The sequence below is a fragment of the Ambystoma mexicanum genome, chromosome 11, assembly GCF_040938575.1.
Source record: "Ambystoma mexicanum isolate Mex_15411 chromosome 11, UKY_AmexF1_1, whole genome shotgun sequence".
Lineage (NCBI taxonomy): Eukaryota > Metazoa > Chordata > Amphibia > Caudata > Ambystomatidae > Ambystoma > Ambystoma mexicanum.
Window position 1 is genome coordinate 7,264,427 of NC_090934.1, and position 18,873 is coordinate 7,283,299.

Here is an 18,873-nt window from a genome sequence, read left to right on the forward strand (position 1 = left end):
ACACAAGATGAACGCAAATGTGCACACTAGAAATCACACAAACATGGTACAAAATGCTGTTGCTGTCACCAGCATGTCTTCAGGCACACACAAAAGTAACCAGAAATCCCAAGTGTAAAAGATAAGAGGGATACAATAGTATCCCCATTGCACTGTATTGTAAGATGCTGTGTGCAATATTAAAACGTTACAAAAATGTAAAAGGGAAACCGTTTCCCAGCACTGATAGTCAAAATGAGCAGAAGGCTTCATTACCCTGTAAGTCAGGACTGGTTCAAAAACAAAGCAACACAATTTGGGGGTCCATAGAACTATGGAGGGAGAGTTACAAAAAGAGAAATCTTTGCTAACACACTACAATCCCTTGAAAAAGAAATATAAAACACTTTAGCTAGTCTCAGCCTCCACTGGCTGTTCTCATCTTGTTCTCCAGGACCACTTTAGCCAGTCCCAGCCTCCACCGACTGACTGCTCTCAACTTGTTCTCCAGGAGCCCTTTAGCCAGTCCCAGCCTCCAGTGACTGACTGCTCTCATCTTGTTCTCCAAGACCGCTTTAGCCAATCCCAGCCTCCAGTGACTGACTGCTCTCATCTTGTGCTCCAGGACCACTTTAGCCAGTCCCAGCCTCCACCGACTGACTGCTCTCAACTTGTTCTCCAAGAGCGCTTTAGCCAGTCCCAGCCTCCACTGACTACTGTTCTCATCTTGTTCTCCAGGAGCCCTTTAGCCAGTCCCAGCCTCCAGTGACTGACTGCTCTCATCTTGTTCTCCAAGACCGCTTTAGCCAGTCCCAGCCTCCAGTGACTGACTGCTCTCATCTTGTTCTCCAGGAACGCTTTAGCGAGTCCCAGCCTCCACTGACTGACTGCTCTCATCTTGTTCTCCAGGACCGCTTTAGCCAGTCCCAGCCTCCACTGACAGTCATGTTCTCATCTTGTTCTCCAAGAGCGCTTTAGCCCGTCCCAGCCTCCACTGACTACTGTTCTCATCTTGTTCTCCAAGACCGCTTTAGCCAACCCAGCCTCCACTGACTGACTGTTTTCATCTTGTTCTCCAGGTGGCGATCGGACGCAGGGAGTCTTTGAGTGTGTTTGGAAACGATTACAACACATGCGATGGAACCGGTAAGAACATGTTGCTGTCTGTTGGGGCAAATGTATAATGTATATGCAGTGACTTCCCCTTATCTTGTAGTCTATGCTTTGACCAATCCGCATATTTTAGTTTGTCTTGACCTCTGATCTCATTGTATGAATCGTGGCGTTTCCTCCTCTTGGTGTGCTTGCTGTTGCAACCCTTCATTTATTTTTTATTTTATTTGTAAAGTGCCGCAACAAGACCAGTAGGCATGATAGCGCTGAAATGAGAGAAAAACGTAGAGAACAGAGGAAATAGAGGCTTAGTTTAAAAAACAGTCATCCTATCAAGTTAGTAAAATAGGACAGTTTTAAGTTCCATTTGAATGTCGCAAAACTGGAACAAACTCTTAAATCTGGGGGCAGGGAATTGCAACGTCTGGGAGCAGAGTGGGGAAAGGACCCTCTCGTAATAACTATAGAAAGTTTGGATTTGGGAATTTGCAGTAGATAAGCGTTATTAGATCGGAGAACTCTCTGATCGGCAGCCAGGTCAATAGTGATGGAATCTTTTCCATGATCAACCAAGAGCGGGATGAGACACAGCCTGTCATCAGCGTAGTGTGCAAGAACCACCCCCTCTGCATCCAACATCTCAAAAAGCGGGATTGTAAAGATGTTAGAAAGTGTAGGTGAAACACCCGATCCCTGTGGTACTCCACACGAGACCAGGCTGTTAGGCAAAGATTGTATGCAGTACCCTTGGGAACACTATATCAACCCTGTCCACCTGGTAATAGGAACCCAACCTTTGGTATAAGCTTGTACTACACAGTTTTGGTAGCGTGTTGAGCAGCCAGGCTTATCTCAAGAGGGGTCATTGTAAGCTATAGGGGAGTTACACAGAGATTCACAGTAACAAGTGTTCAAATAAACTCTTACACACAGGGTTTCTTGAGTAAACAATTATTAATTTATTTATCTGACTGTTAGAATAAACCTTCGGAAGGGAGCAATATAATAGTAACACAGAAACACACTTCGATACTGTACACACTTGGTTTCTAAATCAGAAAAGACCCTTTTGGGATGGCCCACAGACACAACCTACACCCACAGGTGACTTCAGTAGCTAGGGTGCTGGGGACATTAACATCTTATTGTTGGCATTTAGAACACTCTTAAAAGTTGGTAAAAGTAAAAGGTGATTAGAACAGACAAGAGACCACAAATCTTCTCAAGCAGGCAAATACTTTTGGATCCCCTAAGCAGAGTCATTCAGTATAATAGGCTAAGCCAAAGTCAATGGACAAAAGTCTTATATAGGATGAAGCACCTCTGGTAGCTAAGTAGAAAAAGTCTTTGCGCAATGTTTTTGAATTCTTTGAAGAAAAGAAGAATCAATGTAGGGCCACAAGCTGATTAGACTTGTGAGTAGTAGAAGATGCAAGCAACTCTACAATGAGAGGTGAGTTCTGTCCTACATTTTACAGTACCTTTATATTGAAGAACAAGTGCAGTAGATGACTGCTGTTCCTGAGCAGTTCTGCAGATCTCACTGTTGCTGGGCCTCAGTCGTGGGGACAAGAGGGAGGACTTCTGGCGACCCCTGCAATGGGATGGTCACCACTTGCAACCGGCAAACTTCAAATCAGTGGCTGTTTGGTGTTTCAGCTCCTCCTGTCTACCGCAAATAGCAACACTGTGGTTCCTGGCTGTCGAGGTGGGCTTCCTTGCTTCTGGGGTCCCGCACTCTGAAGGGGCTCAGGCTCGGTCAGTCCTGCTTCCTGGGAGTCCGGAGGATCTTCCTGGAGCTCTTTGCCAATTGAAAAGCAACGCACACAATCGGGTGTTCCTCTCCCTGGCTATACGGTGTCCAGCAGCAACTCTGTGGAAATTCAACCAGCTCCAAAAAGGATGTCTAGGTGGCTTACTTTGGAGTTGATTGGTCCCACCAACTCAAGGGGAGAAGTCGTCCATTCCGTACCTTCTCTGTCGATACGAATTTGGAGTTTCAGCACAGCAGCAGGGCTTCACTGGGCAATCCAACGGTCCAGGAGTTGCAGCAGGCGTTCTCTTCAAGTTCCTCTTCGGTTCCTTCGTCCAGTGGTTGACTCTTCCTTCCCACCCAAAAGCCTGGCCTTTTATTCAGTTCTGTCCGATTCATTCCAGCCTAGATGTCAGTCACCCAGCAGGGTGGCTGTCCTTGCTGGCCACTCATCCGGCCAATCACTACAGAGTGCATTTGGGTCTCCTAGGAGACTAAGCACAGGGAGCTTCGGGCACCTCACTCACTTCCTGCCCACCCCAGACACCCTGGAGCCAGAGGTCAGGCTTCAAACGTGAATCCCACCAAATGCAAAGTGAACAATGGGACCAAACCTGGTTTAGCGCGCAGAGTAAATCTCAAGAAGGACCTTTCCACAAAGCAATGGCGAAAAAAGAAGACTGGGGCTTTTTTGACAAAAATGGCACCCTTGTGTGCTTTACTGTAGCTGCGAACGCAGCCTGCGGTAAATGTCCACCACAGTAGTTAAAACGAAACCACTGCCACCAGCCATTCAGTGAGGAAAGGGTAACATAAAATTGTTACCTGAGAAGCTAGACAAAGGGGATACTAGGTAACCCCTCCAGCAACTTATTGTAAGATAGTGTGTGCTGGGTCTAGAAAGTTTATAAATGTAAGTAAAGTCAATTTCACTTTACTGCTCTGGGAAACAGTAGTTTCTGATGCTTGTTAATCTGCTTAGAATCACAAGGTGTGCATATGGTCCGACATCAGTGGTAACCGTGGAGTATTGCATCTTGTCTTTCAGGGACTGAAAGGGGACGTCGGCATAGGCGTGTCTGTAACGCTATCCCTATCGTGACGTGTAGTACCCAAAATCCCTTACGCGCTGCGGTCCCTCAGATTGTTTTTTTCCGCCCAGATAACTGGTCGCCCTACCGCGGAGCTCTTACTAGAGACATTGTTTATCTTTACCGAAGTTTCGGTTTATCCCCCGTTAAGTCACTTCGCCTAATAAGAACATCTTTGACCAAGACTACGGAGGAATCGTCTATGGCTGTGTCTCTGCGCCTAAAATCCGGCGGCTGGATTTCCACGTGGTCGGGCCTTCTGGCCGACCTATACAGTAGGGAGAGTGGGTTCAGGGTGGCCATATTGTTATGTCTTTCCTCCTTTCCACTTCTTTCCCTTTCAGTCTGGTCATCCTTCCCTTTGGCTATGGAAAGGACTCCTTTTAGATTCTGCCCTAAGTGTAGGGTCAGGTATCCTTGGAAGGACGAGCACAGGCCTTGTAATGCCCGTCTCCCCCTAGAGCACGACGAGAAGCGGTGTTCGGCATGCAAGCTCCTTAAGCCTAAGACACTTAAGGATCACCGTGTAAAACGGTGGGCCGTGTACGGTATCTCACGCGTGGAGCCTCCCTCCCCTACCACGACACCAGCCAAAAGTGACGGGGGTACTTCGGATGACCAAACGTCTAATGCAGATGTTATAGACCTTGAGATGGACACTTCTAGGTCCGCCACGCCCGTCCCAGACCCTTTCAGACTCGACTCTGTAGTCTTGTTACATGGACTACACCCGGCGACAGGGGCGTACATAAACATCATACTAAACATACAACCCCTATGCCATCTTCAACGCCTTTGTCGAAGAATGCGAAAGTGCCAATGGGTCAGTGGAAAGATTTGACGGTTCCCTTGGATCGCATAGATCCAAAGCCTTCCCCGCATCCGCAGCAGCACATGACGAGTGGGCAAACTAAAATTAATAAGGGCGCTACTCCCCAATCTACACGTGCCGAAGTTTTGGATTCCGAAACTTCAACCATTTACAAGCCTCTTTAGGCCCAAAAGTTACGACTAGGCCTCTACCCGGCAATCCGACCGCTGGGCCTTCTGGTGCCGCGGACAGCGTTTCGGCTACCGCTACATCGTCATAGGCTTTGTCCCACGACGATTCGGTTACTATCAGGAAGAGCATCGGTAGGATCACAGCGGCGGTGGGCATTATCCTGGTGCCGCAGAAAGTTATGGGCCAGGCCGCGGAAAAACTTTCGACGGACCCGGGCCGCGATTCCGATGACTCTTACGTGGATAGTCGAGAGCCTCTCGGGGACACCCTGAGAAGCTCCTCTTGACGCCAAAGGGCGGAGAACGTTGTTTCTCCCCACCTAGGCCCTTTTAGGTCCTCGAAATGGACTACTGAAAAATTTGTTGCATGGACCGGCTGGAGCAGATTATCAGTTCTGCTGACCAGCCTTCGCCGAAAAAGACTCGGGTAGACCCTAACCTTCAAATACAAGATGTGCAGCCTCAGGCTTACCAACAGGAAGACGTGGCCCACATGGACACATATAGGGACATTTATACTGAAGAAGAGGAATCCTCTTTTCTGGATAATTATGGAGAAGATCAACAAGAGACTACGGAGAACTGGGAGGAATCCCAACAAGAAGGATAGGATCCTTGGTCACATCAAGATCAGGACTCTGATATTTTGTGCGTCGATTCTCCTCCTTCCACTCAGGTAGCTTTCAACATCATGTTGAAAAAATCAGCAGAATTCTTCAAAATTACCACTCAAGAGGCTTTTCCTGAGCAGGATTTTGTGGAAGACATTATTAAGGAAAAACCTCCCACAAGTCAGTCCATTCCCCTCCTTAACTCTGTTAAGAGGCGGATAGCTCCATCTTTAGTCACACCTGCCCAGACAAGGGCCGTGAACCCGAGAGTCGAAAAATTATTTCGGCCTTCTCCTTCTGACCCCCTATATATCAAGGGGCATGCCATCCCGGACTCGCTGGTGGTGACCACTACTCGTAAGAGGGCAGGGGTCCCCATTGCCACTGGAGAATCACCTCCGGACAAGGAGTCTAAAAGATTGTATACCCTAGGCAAACGTATCACGTCGGCAGCGGCATATACCATTCGGGTTGCTAATAATACTACACTATTAGCAAGCTATGCCGATGCCCAGTGGAAACTGCTCCAGGAAGGCCTTCAGGAGGTCCCGGAGCCGGCCAGGACCAAGCTTCTCGCCATTGTGGCGGAAGGAAAACTGGTTAACCAGAATGTGGTGAAAAAACATCCTGGATACTGCAGAAACTTCTGGCAGACCCCTTGCACAAGGGACTCTTCTGAAGAGACACGCATGGCTGCGTACATCAGGGTTTAGACCTGAAACTCGGGCCTCTCTCATCAATATGCCCATTGAAGAGTCTAACCTCTTTGGGAAGGCAGTAGATGAAGCGTTGGAGACCGCCAAGAAGCAGCATGAGACCTTAAAGTTTCTGCAGCAAATTGCACAAAAACCCTCGTCCCAGAGAGGTAATAACTCTCAGCGGTCCTTTCGAGGACAAGCTTGTGCCGGTCAAAATAACTACGGCATGGGCAGCTTCAACAATAACCAAACTGCTGGAAGCCCCGCTTACTATCCCTCAAGGGGTCAGAAGCGCGGCAAGGGTAGAGGCAGAGGCCCCAATCCCAGAGGAGCCATGGCCTCGGGTCAGAAATGACCACCAAGTCCAGGTCCCCTTCCATGCCTCCCCGGTCGGGGGGCGATTAACATCTTTCCTCAAGGCATGGGAGGGGATAACTTCCGAACAGTGGGTCTTAAAGACGGTCGCCCACGGTTATTGCGTGGAATTCTCCCGACCTCCACAGTTCGGACCGCCGCGCTCACGGCGCCTTTCACCGGACCATCTGAACATCCTGATTCAAGAGGTGGAAGCACTGCTGGGAAAGGACGCCATAGAAGCCGTCCCTATTCTTCAGGTAAACAAGGGTATTTATTCAGTGTACTTCCTTGTACCCAAAAAGGATCTCAGCATGCGTCCTGTTCTAGATATGCGCCCAGCGAACAAGTTCATAAAACCCCAGAAGTTTTGCATGGTAACACTACAAGAAGTGATCCCATTGCTGAAACGGGGGGACTTCATGGCAACATTGGATATGAAAGATGCATACTTTCATATTTCAATGTTGCCAGCGCACAGAAAATACCTAAGGTTCATGATCCAGGACAAACACTACCAGTTCATGGTACTCCCCTTCGGCATCGCCTCGGCGCCAAGGGTGTTTACCAAGGTCCTGGAAGTGGCAGCAGCACACCTGCGCAGACTTTCAGTCCCAGTTTACCCTTACCTCGACAACTGGCTCATTACGGGGGACTCGTTAGATGCTTGTTTTTCGAACACCCAAAAAACAGTAGATGTCCTTTTCAGCCTGGGCTTTTCAATCAACGAAAAGAAGTCCAGCCTAGTCCCCAGCCAAGTAAAACAATTTCTGGGGGCACTAATTCAGACGGAAGACGGTCTTGTCTTCCCCTCCAGCAAGAGGGTTCAGAACATACTCTCTGATTCCTCAATATGTAGCCAGTCGAGAGGTGACGGTATGCAAAGCCATGCGGTTGCTAGGGATGATGGCGTCATGTATATACTTGGTTCCCCACGCGCGGCTGCGCATGCATCCCATGCAAGAGGGGCTCAACGGCCAGTGGTGTCAAGCCAGCGGACAATGGGAAGATCTGGGAGTTGTCTCGCCAGCCCTCGTTCTCTCTCTGCAGTGGTGGTCAAGGGAAAACCTCCTGAAGGGGAAAACCTTCACCACCCCTGCAGTGGAAGCCACTCTCACGACAGACGCATCTCTCATGGGGTGGGGGGCTCACCTGCTTTGGCAGACAGCACACGGAGTGTGGTCCCCTCAAGTAGCGTCCAATCATATAAACTTACTGGAGCTATTAGCAGTGTTCAAAGCATTGAAAGCCTTTCAGGAGCAACTGCAAGGGAAGACAGTGCTGATCCTAACCGACAGCACTACAGCAATGTATTACCTGAACAAACAGGGGGGCACTCACTCTCCAGGGCTATCCAAGCTGTCCCAAAACATCTGGATATGGGATCTCAAACACAAGATGTTTTTGTTGTCCCAACATGTTCCAGGGGACCTCAATCTTTTGGCAGACGTACTCAGCAGAGATTTTCCTCTGCCAGAAGAGTACGAATGGCGACTGCATGAATACATTGTATCCAACGTCTTCGCAGAATGGGGGTTCCCAGAGATTGACCTGTTTGCGACTCAGGAGAACACCCAATGCCAAGACTACGCCTCCAGGTACCCCCAGAACCGGTCCAAGGGGAACGGTCTCTGGATAACTTGGTGGGGGAAATTTGTCTACGCTTTTCCCCCCGACTTCCCTTCTCAACAAGATAGTGCACAAGATGCACCAGGAACCAGTTACCATGATACTAGTGCCCCCCATGTTGGCCCGCCAACTCTGGTTCGCTCACCTGATGGAAATGTCCCTCTCCCCACCAGTCAAGCTGCCCTGCCCGTACAACATGTCTCAGGACAAGGGGGAAACCCTACACCCGTGCCCCCAAACCCTGAATTTAGCAGCCTGGCTCCTGAGATCATAGAGTTTGGACACCTGCAACTCCCTCAGAGGTGCATGGACATCCTCAGGGAAGCGAGGAATCCTAATACACGTATTGCTATGCCAGCAAGTGGAAACGTTTCGTCATCTGGTGCAATTCCAAGGGTGTCAATCCTATCGATTGCTCACCCTCACACATTGTGTTGTATCTAACCCACCTGTTGGACTCTGGGTTAGTCTTTAATTCCCTAAAAGTTCATCTGGCTGCTTTGTCAGCCTACACCACATCACAGCAAAAGGTGTTGTGGTGGAAGATACCAGTGATTAAAGCCTTTATGGAAGGAGTTAAGAGGATTTATCCTCCCATCTCTCACCCAGCCCCTAGATGGGATCTGAATGTGGTTTTAATCAGGCTCATGGGAGCTCCCTTCGAGCCTATGCATAAAGCAAGTCTGAAAGACCCGACTTATAAAGACAGCCTTCCTAGTGGCTATCACTTCTATCAGAAGGGTTAGCGAACTACAGTCTCTTTCTGTTTTAGACCCCTTTGTTACAGTCCACAAAGACAAGGTAGTTCTGCGCACACATCCCAGGTTTGCGCCTAAATTTATTTCGAAGTTCCATGTGAACTAGTCAATGGAACTACCCGCTTTCTTCCAGAACCCTACTTACATGGGCGAAAGAAGCCTTCACACAATAGACGTGCGCAGGGCAGTCATGTTTTACCTGGAGAAAACTAAACCACTAAGAAAGACTAAACAATTCTTCGTTTCAGTGGCAGCTGGTAGAGAAGGGGACCCTGTCTCTAAGTCGGCTATCTCAAGGTGGATTGTCAAATGCATCACACTATGTTACACTCTTGCAAAGAGAGAACTGCCCTTCAAGCCTAGAGCACATTCTACTCGAGGCACTGGGGCATCCATAGCATTCATTGCAAATGTTCCTCTTGAGTCCATTTGCAAAGCGGCAACCTGGAGTTCTGTACACACCTTTACAAAACACTATTGCCTAGACACTCATTCTAGGTCTGATTTTCAGGTGGGACAAGCAGTACTAAGACATCTTTTCTCTACTGTTCCTTCTCACAACCCACCTCCAACTCCGGGTACTGCTCGCTAGTCTATGCACATCATGGGATTCTAAGCAGATTAACAAGCATCAGAAGACAATGCATTACTCACCGTAATAGCATTTCTGATGATTGCATCTGCTTAGATTCACATGCGCCCTCCCTACCGCCCCACTCGGGATGGAAGGAACATAGACTTCTTACTACTTTCTCTCTTATGTACTCCCTCACTATAGCCTTGGGCTCCCTCATGGCAGAAAAATACAATAGGAGGGACTTCGGCGCGTGAGGGATTTTGGGCAGTACACATGTCACGATAGGGATAGTGTTACAGACACGCCTATGCCGACGTCCCCTTTCAGTCCCCGAAAGACAAGATGCAATACTCCGCGGTTACCACTGGATGTCGGACCATATGCACAGCATGTGAATCTAAGCAGATACAATCATCAGAAATGCTATTACGGTAAGTAATGCATGTCTTATCCCAGAGAAAGTATTTAAACCTTTGGGAATTCTGAAAGACTTCCCTGGGCCACTGCACTGAAGGTGCTGTGTGACACAATGTAAAAGATGATGCCTATCACTGAATGGGTGGTGGCAGTGGTTTACTTTTAACTACCCTTGTGCCTTTACCGCAGACTGCATTCACATCTGCAGTAAAACACCCAAGGGTGCAATTTTTGTCAAAATGGCCCGGGTCTTCTTTTTTCGACATTTCTTTGTGGAAAGGTCCTTCTTGAGATTTACTCTGCGCAACAAACCAGGTTTGGTCCCTTGTTCATTTTGTCTTTGGCAAGATTCAAGAGTGAAGCCTGCCTCTGGCCCCAGTATGTCTGGCGGGAGCAGGAAGTGAGGGAGGTGCCCGAAACTCCCTGTGCTTAATCCCCTTGGTTACAGGAATGCACCCAAAGGTGATGGGCCGGCTGGCTGTCCGGCAAGGACAGCCACCTTGCTGTTTGACTGGCAGCTAGGCGGAATGAATGAGAGAAACCTGCATAAAAGGCAGGGCTTTTTGGCTTGGACGAAGGAATCCGAAAGAAGAACTTGAAAGAGACACCGGCTGCAACTCCTGGACCGTTGCCCGGTGAAGCCCTGCTGCTGTGCTGAAGCTCCAAATTCGTCTCGACTAGAGAAGCCCTGCAAGGACGAATTCTCCGCTTGAGTTGGTGGGACCAATCAACTCCAAAGTAAGCCCGTCTGGACATCCTCTCGAAGCTGGTTGTATTTCCACTGCAGTTGCTGCTGGAACCGAAGAGCCAGGGCGAGGAACACCAGATCGTGTGCTTTGCTTTTAAGTTGGCCAAGAGCTCCAGGAAGATCCTCCGGACTCCCAGGAAGCAGGACTGACCGCGCCTGAGCCCCCTCAACAGAGTGCTGGACCCCAGATGCAAGGAAACCCCATCTCAACAGTCAAGAGTCAGCGGTGGTGCTATTTCCTGAGACGTGAGAAGCTGAAACCCCAAAGTGCCACTGAATAGAAGTTGGTCCTTTTCCGTCGCTGACTGTCCCGTTGCAGTGCAGGAGTCCTCTAGAAGTCCTCCCTCCTGTCCCCACGACTGAGGCCCAGGAACACGGGATCTGCATAGCTGCACAGGAACAGAAGCCAGCTGGAACCATTTCTTCTAACCAAAGGTACTGCACAGTCTAAGTTAACTTACCTTGTGTTGTGTAGCCTCACTTTTTCTCAGTGGAGGCTTGTCTTGGTTGCTTCTGTAGACTTGCTAACAGCTTCTTTACCTCACAAGCCTAACCAGCTTGTGGCCCTACTTTGATTTCTTCTTTTCTACAAAGACCTCTAAAACATTGTGCAAGGCTTTTACCTACCTACAAGAATTGCTTCAGCTCACCTAGATTTCTGTCAAATTGACTGTGGCCTGGCTCCCTGAATTACTTCTTCCCTCCGACTGGTGTGTTTTGTCTTCCTTGCAGGAAGGGGTTAACTTACTTTGCATTGGCGGTTACCAAAAGTACTTACCTGCTTCAGAATATTTGTGAGATCTCTTGTTTTATTCTAATAACCCTTTTTTTTACATACTCTAAATGCAACAGTGATTTATTAATGTCCACAGTGTCCTAGCAGTTTGTCACCTGAGGGTGTAGGAAGTGTCTGTGTGCCATCCCAAATGGGTACTTGCTGATTTAGAGAAACTAAGAGTATGTATTTTGGAGTGTATTTGTGTGTTACTATTATATTGCCCCTTCTGAAAGAAGGCTTACTCAAACTGACTTACTCAAACTGACTGTTAAATAAATTAATAATTGTTTATTCAAGAAACCTTGTGTGTAAGAGTTTATTTGAATACTTGTCACTGTGAATCTCTGTTACTCCCCTACTGCTCACATTGACCCCTCTTGAGATAAGCCTGGCTGCTCAACACGCTACCAACCTGTGTAGTATAGCCAAGGTTGGGTTCCTATTGCTAGGAGGTCAGGGTTGTTGTAGTGCACCCAAAGGGTACTGCATACAATCTTGCGTAACAGAGTTCTACGGGACACCCTTTCTCTTTGCTTAGTTTGGAGCTCTGACCACACTCTCTTAGGGGCGGAGTAAAGGCTTATGCTTCACTTCTCTGCACCTGGTTGTCTTTTGCTGGTCAGATTGTATGACCATTGGCTATCTATGACTGGATAGCCACTGCCATTTTGAATGGGGCAGTTCCCTACCATCCATGGACCTTGGCTTGATTCCAGTCCAAATCTTGGATAAAAGGAGGACTCCTAGAGCCATTTAACAAATCATCCATGGAGCCAAGACCCCTACTAGGAAGTACAGCCTGCTGACAATCCGAGGACGACTGTTGCAGCTGACCAGCTTCTAGCCAAGTCCCTGTGAAGCTCTGCTCCTCTATCCTGATCTTAAGAAGGCCTTCATCGGTACTTCTGCCCCTGGACCAAAGGAGGAAACTAGTCGCAACCCCTGCTCGAGGACCCGCTCCTGCTGAGCCTTCAGAAGTGTCCCTGGACCGCCCATTGGACTGACCAGCTCCCTCCTGGGCTACCTCGCTTCTGCCATTCCGAGGGCATCATTGGAACTTGAAGGATCTTCAACTCGTGCTTCACAACGCTTGCCACTGTATTTTCAGTTTTCTAGTCCCAACAAAGGACATGCAGGGCCCGCTCCTTTGTTCGACAACAGAGGAACTCCTGTCGCTGCCAGATCGTGGTGACTTCTTTTGCAACCTATCTTATTCGCTCCCTGGAGGTCTCTTGAGAAACCTGCTATGCAGCGTTTCTTCCAGGGTTCGAAAGAGAGGGGAGCTGGGACATTAACTTTGAGTATTTGAGAATGCTATGAAGAAGAATTGGGGCACATCTAGCACACCATTATAATGAATCCTATAAAAGGGGCAAAAACGTACGTTTGCATCTTATGTGGAAGTGAGAATTGCGAGTGCGCTGGTTCCCCAGCGGTAGCTCCTGCAACTGAGTAATGCCTGACGCCCAGTATCTTATTTTAGCTCCTGTTAATTTCATCTTAATTCTGAACCCTGTTATTCCTCTTGCCATCAGGGTGTTCATCTAGACAGTGCCTGGAACTATAAAACTAGTACCGTGAGCATCCGAAAGAGACTGATGCAACCACGGTGCCTGGGCCTCCTTCGACCGGATCAAGCAAAGTGGTCTCTAGAGACATCGAAGTAAGGGTGGGAAGGGGTAGGTTAACATGCCTGTTCGTTCCACTCCAACCCTTTCCTCCACATAGGGTTTTATGGGTGTAACGTCCTGTCCCTATCTGGCTCTTTCCTGACTTAGATCAGCTTTGGTTTAGTCAAAGCTTCACTCCTGGGCCTCCCCTACTATAGTGGGATTGAGGTAGCTACTCACATGAACTTTGCTTAACCTTTGGAACTCTGTATCACAATCACTGGCATCGTCCAAATCCACTCGTAAACCTACCTGAAAAGTATGTCTTTTGGAACTGATGACTTAAGTCACCAGGCCCCAGTCCGTCTCAGGGCTGGACTTACTAAATATTAAGAGCAACAATAGAATTGTTCCAGAAGTGTTTCTGCTGTATTTTCTGAATCTGATCTCTTACCTTGCACTGGTTTTGAATGAAATGCTTTTCTATCTTTTCACACGACTGAATGGATATATGTGTTTTGTAAAAGTTGTGTGAAAATACTTACCTGGAGGTTTCATTGCTTGGCCTTAGTGTATATTTTAACGGCCCAATAAATCATGATATATTTGTGTGCCTTTTTCTGTGTATCTCACTGTTGCCCTTCACCACTCCCACCCCTCCCGAATCGAAGACTGGGTTTGGCTTGACTTCACTGTCCATCCTGTTCACCATAAGGTTGGCCAGTGAAAATCCCCCAACCCTCCCATGGTTGATTTTGGAAATCCTCTTCACAGGAAGTGATGCAATCGCTTGTACCCCAGGAGTCCTGCAGGGATGGGATGATAGAAGCAGCTTTTGTGACCTGTGGTCTTCTATTTCCCAGGTCGTGTGCCACACTGCCTGCTTCATGAATGACCTGCCTCTGCTGTGGACTCGATAGAATGGAGTAATGTTTAGGTGTTGAGCAAAGGATTTATATATATGTATTTCTGAAGCTTGTGGAATCTGCTTGGATCACATGCTCTGCATAGGCTGACATCTAGTGGAAGCTGTAGAGTATTACAGTTGTTTTAGAAACTCAAAGGGACGTCGACAGGGCGTGTCCGTAATTCTATACCTAGTGTGACGTCTTAGTGTACCCATGGTGCATCACGTGTCGAGGTCCTTCAGATTGTTTTTTTCCGCCATTGTTGTCGGTCGCTTAAAGCGGAGTTCCTTCTTGCTATCGCCATTATTTACAAAATACAATGAAATCTAGTTTATTTTACTGTCCTTTCTTAGCCGTTCCCATACAAGACCTTTGACAACAGCTTCAAGGACTACTACCTTCATCGACGGCTGATTCAACTCGCTCGATAAACTCATCAGAAGGCCGCTCTGGGCCTCGGCGCTCACAGTAGGGAGAGTGGGGGGTGGTTCATTTCTTAGTTTTCCCTAAGAGAATGCATAGTTTGTCCCCTACTCACTTTATTCGCCAGGCTGCCATCCCCATACACAATGGTGAATACACCATTTAAATTTTGTCCATCTTGCAACCGAAAATGTCCCTGGAAAGACTTGCACCGGGTGTGCAATCTGTTTCCCACGGGACCATAACGAAGGCCACTGCAAATGTTGCAAGCTCTTCAAGCCCAAAACTCAAGGACCGTAAAACCAAGCGGTGGGCACACCACGCAGTGCAGGCCGAAGCTGTCAACCCACGGCCACAAGTCAACTTCAACGCCGACCGGAAGGCCTCACGCGGCGTCAAGGAGGAGGTCCGACAGTCCCCTGTCCTCTGGGCCAGCGCGCTCGCGTCTAGACAGCCCCCCGAAATTGACAGGTCCGTCCCTGGCACTGTATCTAAAACCCCCAAGAATACATCGCCGATAAACGCCAGTCGAAAGACGTGTCAAAGGCCCCTGCAACATTTTCTTGCAGCTCGAAAATATCGGAGCTCATCAGAAAACACCTCACGGACACTTTAGTAAAGAGTTGGACGTCAAAAAACCACCACCCTACACCTGAGCCAACTCCTGCCCCTTCTGCTGTCCTGAGTTTAGCCCAATGGTCTGCTGAAGAGATTGATCGGGTCATGAGCCGTATGTCATCATTAGCCAATTTCTTCGACAACCACCCAGAGGTTTTAGTAAACCTTCAGGGCACTCAACCAGCTAGGGGGACTGCACTTGCACAACCCCTGCCAAAAGAGCCTGTATAGACATCATACAAGCCCCCTCCCCTCAGCAGGACCCCGGGCAGCTTTCGTACTACGACTCCACTCATGACCTCCAGGGCACTGGGGACATAGGGGAAGTAGACCAGTTTTATGACGACGACTCATGAAGACATCTACGTCATACAGTCACTGGATCATGCAGACCCACCAGTAGAAGACTCACCGGCCGACAATCAGATTCAACATAATGATATGCTCCTTAAAGCAGCAGAACATTTCAAGATTAATACTCGGGAGACTCAGGTAGACGAGGACTTTGTTGAAGACATCTTGGGAGATAGTCTGCTAGCCAATTCATGCCAATCCTCCAGTCTGTACAGAGCCGAATTCAACCCTCCTTAGTAACCCCTAAGTTAGCACGTACAGTAAACCCGCACATTGAAAAGGTCTTCTGACCAGCCCCCTCAGACTTCCTTGACATAGGGGTCAATTAAAACCGGATTCATTGGTGGTTACTACCACCAGGAAGAGAGCAGGAACACCTCTAGCCTCTTCAGAAGCACCTCCCAGACAAAGAAAGTAAAAAGATGCATACTTTAGGCAGAAAAGTCGCCCCCTGGGCAGCCTACCAGTCGAGCATTGCCAATGACTCCACCTTACCCGCTAGCTTTAACTGCCATAAATGTGCCGAATTGGCTGAACAGTTAGCTTCAGCCCCAAAACCCCTCAAATCACAACTCCCTCACCCCATTGCAGAAGGGAAAACTGTTAGAAACTGAATTCGCAAGAATAATCTAGATGTAGCTGATAATTCAGGGAGGGTAATAACCGAGGGCACACTTATTAAACGCCACGCTTGGCTACACCATTCTGGGTTTAAACTCGAGGCCCAAGCCACATGCCAATAGAACCAAATGTCTTATTCGGCAAGGCAGTGGAAGACGCCGTCATTTGCCCCAAAAAAGAGTATGACACCCTAAAGTGTCTGGGCCAACTAACTAATAAACCCTCCGGTCAAAGGGGTGGGGGGGTTATAATTATCACTGCATTAGTGGGCAAAATTTGCCAGCGTGGGTCAGGGTGCAACCAGGGTCAGAGCTCGTCCTGGGGCTCACCACAGGGTCAGTCCTCGCAAGGTTTTCAGAGAGGCCAGAAAAGATCTTGTGGCAGGGGTAGGTCCTCCTCTTCCAGAGGTGGCTGAACCCACCAAAACAATGACCATGCCACAGGTTCCTTCCCATGCCACTCCAGTAGGACGCACATCACACTTTACCCACATATGGGAGAGAACCACCTCAGACAAGTGGCCGCTTTCAACCGTGGTGGGCGGTTATTGCATACAACTGCTACAGCAACCCGCCAACCATCGCCTGAAACAAAGAACCACCTCCAAAGATTAACAGCGCTTCCTACTGGAAGAGGTGGCAGCGCTGCTATTAAAGGACGCCGTAGAAGTCGTCCTGGCAAACTAGGTAAACAAGGGTATTTATTCAATGTACTTCCTTGTGCCGAAAAAAAAAAAGATCTAACAATGCACCCTTTCCTAGACTTGCGCCCTGCAAAAACCTATGTCAAGCCACAGAAATTCTGCATGACAACGCTACAGGAAGTAATCCCACTGCTAAAGCGGGGGGACTAATTGGCAATCTTGGATATGACAGATGCATACTTTCATATTTCAATGTTCCCAGCGCACAGAAGATTATTGCGTTTCAAGATAGCAAACCAGCACTACCGATTCAAGGTGCTACCCTTCGGCATAGCATCCGCTCCAAGGGTATTCACCAAGGTACTGGCGGCGGTGGTGGTGGCGGTGCACCTACGCAGGGAGTCAATCCCAGTGTACCCTCACCTGGACGACTGGCTGATCACAGGGGAAACCCCCCCAGATTTGCAAGCAAAATACCCAAAGAATGATCAATCTACTTTTCCAATTGGGTTTCTCGATCAACGAGAACAAGCCAAGCCTTGTACCAAACAAGACCAAACATTTCTTAGGAGCTGTCATAAAAACAGAAGGTCTAGTCTTTCCATCAAAGGAAAGAGTGCAAAACATACTGCTGCAAATACCTCAGTATCTAGCCGGTCGCCAGATAACAGTACGCAAAGCAATGCGGTTGCTCGGAATAGTGGCATCTTGCGTTTACCTGGTCCCACACGCACGGCTGCTCGTGCATCCAATGCAAGAGTGGTTAGTGAAACGGTGGTCTCAGGTAAGGGGTCAATGGGGCGATCTAGTGGTCGTTTCACCAACACTAGTACAAACTCTACGCTGGTGGACAAAGGAGAATCTGTTGAAGGGAAAACCCTTCCACGACCTGGCGGTGTAAGCGGTTGTTACAACAGATGAATCTCTCACCGGGTGGAGGGCCCATCACCTTCATCTCACAGCACATGGTCTGTGGACTCACTGCACAGAACCACATCAACCTGCTGGAACTTCTAGCAGTGCTCAAAGCTCTCTAAGCTTTCGAAGCACAACTGGCAAATCAATCGATACAAATTCTCACAGACAGCACCACTTCAATGTTCTATATAAACAAGTCGGGGGCCACATTCTCCAAATCTGTCCAGGCTAGCACAGAAAATATGGAAGTGGGCACTCAAGCGGGGCATGTTCCTAACATCTCAACATGGTCCAGGGGAACTCAATACTCGAGCAGTCTCACTAAGCAGAGATCCACCACCAGAAGAGCATGAGTGGCAGCTCAACAGAAAAATTGTAGATTACATTTTCACTCAGTGGATCTACCTCTCGCTAGACTTGTTCGCAACAAGAGAAAACAAACAATGCGTCAGGTTTCCCCAACACGACTCCAAGGGGAACATCCTGTGGATGAGTTGGTCAGTCAGGGAAATTTGCCCAGGCTCCCCACCCCCCCCCAACGCCAATAATGAGCAAGGTGGTGAACAAGTTTCACAAAGAACAGGTGACATTAATCTGGTTGCTCCTATTTGGACAAGACCACCTTGGTATCCACATCTGCGCCAACTGGCGATGTGCGTCCCGATCAAACTACCGTGCCCGTTCAACATGCTCACCCAACACCGGGGGACGACAGTACACCCTCAACCTCAGTCTATGAGCTTGGCTCATGAAGTCAGAGTTTGGACATCTAAATCTACCTTAAAGGTGTATGGAAATGCTCAAAGAGGCACGTTAGCCAAACACTAGACACTGTTATTTTAACAAATGGAGAAGATTTGTAATTTGGTGCCAGTCCTAACAAATAAACCCAATAGAATGTACTCCAGCCCACATTCATCATTACATGCTTCCCTTACTAGGCTCAGGGCTAGTATTCACCTTCATTAAAGTTCACCTAGCGACTCGATCCGCATACACCACCTCTCAGAGTAAGGTGTTGTGGTGGAAAATCCCTGTCATTAAGGCATTCATGGTGGGAGTGAAGCGGCTCCACCCTCCTATTTCTAACCCGCCTCCGGGGTCGGACCTCAATGTGGTTCTTGCAAAGCTCATATGACCCCCCTTCGAGCCTATGCATAAGTCCAGCCTTAAACACCTCACATATAAGACAGCTTTACTGGTGGCCATCACCTCCATGAGGAGAGTCGGTGACCTGCAAGCCTTGTCAGTGCAAGACCCTGTCTTTATG

General features: G+C 48.5%; 1 protein-coding gene across 1 annotated transcript in view; it reads left to right on the forward strand.

Moving 5' to 3' along the window:
* The window catches only part of GALE (UDP-galactose-4-epimerase), a 164,484-nt gene that overhangs the window by 113,811 nt on the left and 31,800 nt on the right, over positions 1-18,873 (forward strand). Inside the window, exon 7 of the mRNA XM_069622385.1 lies at positions 1,059-1,125. Coding sequence (XP_069478486.1) covers positions 1,059-1,125 — 67 coding nt within the window. The remainder of the gene's footprint in view (positions 1-1,058; positions 1,126-18,873) is intronic.